The sequence below is a fragment of the Larimichthys crocea genome, chromosome XV (genome assembly GCF_000972845.2).
Source record: "Larimichthys crocea isolate SSNF chromosome XV, L_crocea_2.0, whole genome shotgun sequence".
Classification (NCBI taxonomy): Eukaryota; Metazoa; Chordata; class Actinopteri; family Sciaenidae; genus Larimichthys; species Larimichthys crocea.
In genome coordinates, this window is record NC_040025.1 from 13,461,683 (window position 1) to 13,468,273 (window position 6,591).

Sequence of the window (6,591 nt, forward strand, 5' to 3'; positions counted from 1 at the left end):
GATAAAATGACAATGAATTACAATGAATGATAAAATGACAATGAATTACAATGTGATAAAATGACAATGAATTACAATCTCTTTATCAGAGGAAAACAGAGGAATAAAATGTATGTATGTATGGCCTTTTAGGGCTTCCATAGCATACAGTATGGAGTGCAGTTCACTAAAGTACATTTTTTATTTAACTTTTATTGCCCAAAACACGTAAAAACAAAGAGAGATAATTATTATATTTGAGGTTATGACAACACGAACCTGCAGGTGGCGCCAGAAACACCCCAGAGAAGTGGTTTCTTCATCCGGGTCATGCGCTCTCTCTTTCCTGTCGGCCATCCGTCGTTACGGTGAGTCTGTATCCGAGCTCTGCTCCTTAAAACGTTAAAAACACGTCACATATCCGCACACAGCCGCGTTATCTCCGCGGTTTATTAAAGATAAAGTGTTTATGCAGCCGTAGGTGATAGTTTTGTGGTGTTTGTGGCGGGAAATTGTCGGTAAATATGAAGAAGTTTGTCACGTGTGTGTGTGTGTGAGCGGCCACATGCGGCCCCGCATGCTAACGGCTGAGCTAACTGATGCTTTTATTGTGAAATACTCTTATTTTTTAGTGTTTGCGGTGATTTAACGCGTGAGTTCACTCAAACTCGACCGTTAACACGCTGTGACGTGTTTTAAATGTACATGCGTGTGTTCAGGTTTGTGCTTGCTTGGCTTAGTTAAACGTGTTTCTGGTTTAATTTGCCGGGTGCTTGAATTCCTTGAAAATGCTTGAATTTCAATTCAGTGTTTTCAAGGTTGTGAAAATGCTTGAATTCCTTGAAAATGCTTGAATTTCAATTCAGTGATTTCAAGGTTGTGAAAATGCTTGAATTTCAATTCAGTGTTTTCAAGGTTGTGAAAATGCTTGAATTTTTTTTGTGAAGTGCTTGAAAATGCTTGAAATTTGTGTGTCTATTTGTCACTGTTATTGCGCTATGGTAGTTACACAATACACCACTCACAAGCTGAGAATACAAGCCAATTCACAATTAGTTAAAAATCAAAACAGTCAATCTACCACCATATGAAATAATGCTAATTAGACCCATATTATTATGCCATACAGTGGCACCGCTGCGCTTCCCATGACCATCATGGCAAACACAACTAGTAGGCTACCTATTTAAAGGTGCTGGAAAAATGGAAAAACTGGTGCTTGAAGGTGCTTGAAAAGTGCTTGAATTTGTTCATGAAAAAGGTGTGGGAACCCTGAATTTGTTACTTTTTCTTTTTTTTAGATTTGTAGGCGACCACCTGTACACACCTGTAAACATGCAGAACGACGCTGGTGAATTCGTGGACCTGTACGTCCCACGTAAATGGTGAGTGGCCTCATGACCTGTAACATGTGAATGATGCTGGTACTGTACACGCAGACTGTAGAGATGACCTGCTGATGTGTGTTGCAGCTCTGCCAGCAACAGAATCATCGGAGCCAAGGACCATGCCTCCATCCAGATCAACATTGCCGAGGTAAAAGGAAGAACTTCAGCCTTAAACACTGTCCGATCATACCTAACACACACACACACACACACAGGAAAATACACTAGGGATGTAACGATACACTCAACTCACGACTCGATTCGAGTCACGATACGATTTTTTAAAATCAAAATGAGCTACAGACAAATTATGACCAAATAAAATTATCTTTTTATTTGTAGTAAATAAAATCTTTCTTTACAGAAACTCTCAAACAGTTTGTGTTCTCTTATAAAAAGTCTGAATTTCCACTAGCCACATTCTTTCCCGTGCAAAAAAAAGACAGATTATGAATTAATTTGATCATTTTATTAACTAAAGCTTTAAATTCATCTTACAATGAAGTTGGGAACTTAAGTACATACAAACATTTCATTACTCATTGACCCTTACATACTATCCAGGGTCTAATATGACACATTTTTTTGTACATAACAATAAAATAAAACATGCGAGCAGCACACGTCAATTTCCACAGAACACCTCGAGCGGGCGGAAGCTATAGAAAAGCAAAGAGAATTCGGTGGATTTTCAAAATAAAACACCCCGTGCAAACTGCCGGTCGTAAAAACAGACAAAAGCGAAACTAATTAACTACGTAGCATATTTGCACATGTAGAAGCACGTTTAGAAGAACATACACCGGGAAAATGTCCAAATCTGAGCAAGTAAACAAAGTCTGGTGGGCTAAGCGCTCGCTCCTGATTCTATTCTCATGCTCCTCTGACATTGCTACACTAAAACACAGGAAAACGGAGGGAAATTATCTCGGGTGGAATAAAATGTATGTCTGACCCTTTAGGGCTTCTGTAGATTAGATTTACTTTATTCATCCCACCATGGTGAAATGTACTTGTTACAGCAGCAGAAGAAGAAAGTGTAGCATACACTACAGAATTAGAAAAAAGTAGAAAGGGAAAAAAAACCCCACAATAAACAGTCGTCTGTTAAGGTCAATTTTAACAGTAACTATGTTAAAATTGACCTGAGATAATTTAAATATGTACAGAGAAAGGACATTTGTAGCAACATTGACTGCTAAGATAAAAAGTGAATGACTCAATAAGTTGCCAATAAATGCACCAAGAACAAGTACAGATATTGATTAATTGACTAAAGTTAAGTTTATATTTGTTGCTTCTGCTTGTGTTTATTTAACCCATAATTCCCCTATTTAATGTATTTATTTACTCTGAACCACCGAGTGAAAAGCTGACCTGTGATACCTCCGTTCATTTTTAATCCTTGGGTGTATTTCTGGTAGTTAAGGCTGTCCAAAGGATAAAGGTTTTATTTGTAAGCTGCCTGGGAAAAGTTTGTGTCTTTTGACTGCACTTGTTTTTAAAGAATACCAATACTTGACTAATTAATATGTTGACTGACAGTGTGATTGGTTATATTAATTTGGCTTTGGAAGTCTAACCTGGCACACACTGCTCTGAAAACAATTACAGGTTTTACTTGTTTATGTAAAGTGAAAGTAGTTCTAACTTAAATCGATGTCTACACAGACGGTTTGTGTCAGGTTATACACAGACGCCTGTACGCAGCCCACCAGCCTGGTTACACCGTCTGAATTTACTCTGAACATGGTTATAAAACAAACAGTAGGCTCCACGTGGGTTTGTAAAAATTTGCATGCCGTTGGCCACAAGAGTAAACCGTGACAGCACAGTGAGAGTGAAGCTCGAAACAGGAATATGAGCCGAATGGTCGGCTTGTACCGCGTTAATGGAACAACCTCAGTGCTAGTGTGCACAAGGCTGTACCTATCAGTGTGGCACATCTGTTACAAATCACTTGGACCTAATGTGCTGTCGTCACATCACACTTTAATCTTATACCTTTGACGATGTTCAGGGGCGGTTAGATAACTAACTTTCATAGTGAGGGAGAATATTTGTTGACAGGCAAAGGAGCTAAAACAGGTTTTCAGATGAGTTGATGTGAAACTTTGTCCAAAGAAGTTGGAAGTCCATCAGTGGTTTGGAGTTTAATTGTTGATGATCTTGTGATGTGTGCTCTGTCCTGTCTGCAGGTCGACAAGGTGACTGGTCGCTTCAATGGTCAGTTCAAGACCTACGCTATCTGCGGCGCCATCCGCAGGATGGTAAGAAAACACTTGAATAAGTTTGTAGCTGTGCAGCTTCTCTCATCCATTAAAATATCAGACGTTTGAATGTGTGGACAGACGTGGAGTTGGAGTCAGTGTGTCACATCAGTGTGTTGTGGTCGCTGTAACTATGGTATCTCAAACAGTACCAGTAATCTTTGTGACATAGGATGAGCAAAGACTACATAGGATGGAATATTGGGGAACACGTATTGTGAATTACAGTCACATTCTCTGGAACAGGAGTCTGTACTTTATGGCTGTTTGACCCCCGGAGCAGCAGCTTCACATGAACATGACGACAGCTGTCGTGCTTTTCATAATTTCATCAATGATTCATAGAGTGATGTGAAGTTCTCTTTTATGGATGAATTATTTATTGCCCCAGAAATATGTCACCATGCATCCTGAGTTGTAACGTCCTGTGTTCTGTTATGGAAACCTTCCATGACTTCTAAATCTGAACGTGTTGTGTTTTTTTCCTTTCGCAGGGTGAGTCTGATGACTCCATCCTGAGGCTGGCGAAGAATGACTCCGTTGTTGCAAAGTAAGCCGATAACCGCCACCACTGCATTTCATGCTTCATGCTAAAGTTTTGTGCTTCAAAGCAGAAGTTGTTCCTCCGTCAGTGGAGCGGGCATCAGCTGTGCACTTTAGTAAAAACAGTCCTGCACAAAACAAATTAAAATACTAATTTACAGTCAGTTCCTGAGACGTCTGGACTTTTTCCACAGCAGACTGAAGCTTTTAATGACGGGACGCTTGAATACAGTCAGTCAGCATGCTCCAGCACCAGGAGCCTGAAATTGATAATATATTTATTTACTTACTGCGACATGTTAAAGAGTTCTCTGAGAAAGATCTACCTGTTCATAAAAAGATTGTCCTGCAAGTTTGAAAAGGAAAAAATGGTTTCACATTAAAAAAAAGTAATAACCAGTTACACCAGGGGTCCATGACCCTGCAAAGGTACTGCTGGGGGTCTGCCTATTTTTGTCATAATTAACAATTTTCACCAAAAATAATGGTGAATGTCCAGATAAATGAGTAACTACAAACTCTTAATTGGATGAATCAGCGGACTTATCCAAAGACGCACAATCAAACGCATAGAGGCTGAGAACCCAGTGTATAAATAGGTTTATAAGAGTTAAACAAAGTCAGTATAAAATATAGGTCAGGCTTAAAATGTGAAACATTAATCACTATCTGTATCTGTTGGTAATTTAAAATCTAACATGTCGTCTTGTCCTCTCTCCTTCTTTTGTTTCACAGGAACTTCTAAGTGACTCTGGATCTGTGGAAACTTTGTAAAATAAAACAATGAAAAAAAACCTTTGCTTGTCATTGTTTTGTCAGAGAAAGGCGTAAACATGCTACGTGCTGAGAACAGTGTGTCTCATTCGAGAGGAAATATTTCATGACCGATGACGATCTGACTAATGCGAGACAGTGGACTCTTTTGCTGACTTGTTTAAAAAAAGTCTGTACATTGGATGACTTGATTCAAGACGTGGTTGTAATATTCTGTTGAGTCATGCTGTCAAGTGGAAAAATTCCAAAAGTTGGGAGTTGACCATCAGTAAAATTCCAACAATGCACATTCTGCAAAATTTTTATGAGTTTTTAAATGCAGATGTGGATCAAAGGTTTGATTATATAATAAATACAAGAGATCTTTTTGGTTGAGACGGGTCTAAAGATGCCTGTTCACTGGTCACATGCAGTCTGACTATAACATGCTGGACATACAAAAGAACACAAAGCAGAAACTAATTTTAAAGTTAAAGCTTGTCAGACTGGAAGCCAAGTTTTGACTCCTAAGTGAAGATTTTGAAATCGGCATTTGCAGAAACTAAAACTTTGTGTTCATGTGTTGAGATTGAAGATGTTTAGATGTTTCCTCATGTAGGTCAGTATGAACCATGACACAGTGCTGAACTGTTCCCACCTTCACACAGGACTTCATCTTCAGAGGTTCATCCTGCAGATGGCAGCATTTGACAAGAAATAAAGTTTTCATCGTCACTGCTGATTTTCAATATTGACCTGACTGTCAGTTAATGAGAGCTTCTGTATAATGTAATATATAATATAATCTTGCTTATGTAGAGTGCATTCTTATATTTAAGCGACATTTTCCCAGAGGCCAAACTTTCTGTATTCAAGCCTCTTTTTTAAAAGCAAAAACATTAATAAGCAGTCCTATATAAACCAAGAGCTAAGATATACATAAAATGGAGAAAACAGTGCAAAAAGACAGTTTTAGAGTTTGTATGCATTTCATTTAATTTTGAGAAATTTTAGATTTATAGTTATTTATAGATAGTTTCTCTTTTCGGATAGCAGACAAAAACTACACACTATGTTTTTGTATAGTAATGAAAATTGTACAGAATGAAAATAAACAAAGAAAATAAGTGTTTGTCTCACAGAAAGAGCAATTAATAACAATATATTTAAATATTTTTTTGTAAATAACGATTTGCTGGTCAGCAGACTTCTCGAGGTTTATTTATAATCAAGTAACTTAAGAAAATAATTGCTTTGTGTGTGTGAAACAGCGCCCCCCCTTTGAGTACAACGTGTGCCTAATGACAGTTTGTGTGGTGAAAGAGGGTATTGCCCCGCACTGATGCAGAACCTCATAACCAAAACTCATGACACACCTACAGTCACTGTTTTTACAGTCTTAGTCTCAGATCCATGTGTTAGAAAGTCCAGTAGTAGTTTTTTTTTGTTGGCTGCAACAAAATGAAAAGGACGTTACATCCAGCAATTACTATCAATGCATTTTAATTTTAATTTTTTATAAATACTGGTTTGCAACTGGGATAAGTTTTCTGAAATGTGTGAAACAGCGCCCCCTTTGGAGTGCAACGTGTGCCAAATGACAGTTTGTGTGGTGAAAGAGGGTATTGCCACGCACAAATGCAAGTACTACGGAGGGA

The 6,591-nt window shown here is 38.2% G+C and overlaps 1 protein-coding gene across 2 annotated transcripts; it reads left to right on the top strand.

The window, feature by feature from the left end:
• The first annotated feature begins 240 nt into the window (after window positions 1–240).
• rps21 (ribosomal protein S21) lies at window positions 241–4,974 on the top strand. Of its 2 annotated transcripts, none has more exons than XM_010749980.3 (6): window positions 241–347; window positions 1,281–1,364; window positions 1,452–1,515; window positions 3,566–3,637; window positions 4,132–4,187; window positions 4,916–4,974. In XM_010749980.3, exons 1-6 carry the CDS (start codon window positions 310–312, stop codon window positions 4,923–4,925), a joined length of 324 nt encoding a protein of 107 aa, XP_010748282.2. In that variant the 5' UTR covers window positions 241–309; the 3' UTR covers window positions 4,926–4,974. The 2 variants fall into 2 exon arrangements, with proteins under 2 accessions (XP_010748282.2, XP_027144025.1); XM_027288224.1 differs by lacking the exon at window positions 241–347 and adding an exon at window positions 473–497.
• Window positions 4,975–6,591: the final 1,617 nt, after the last annotated feature.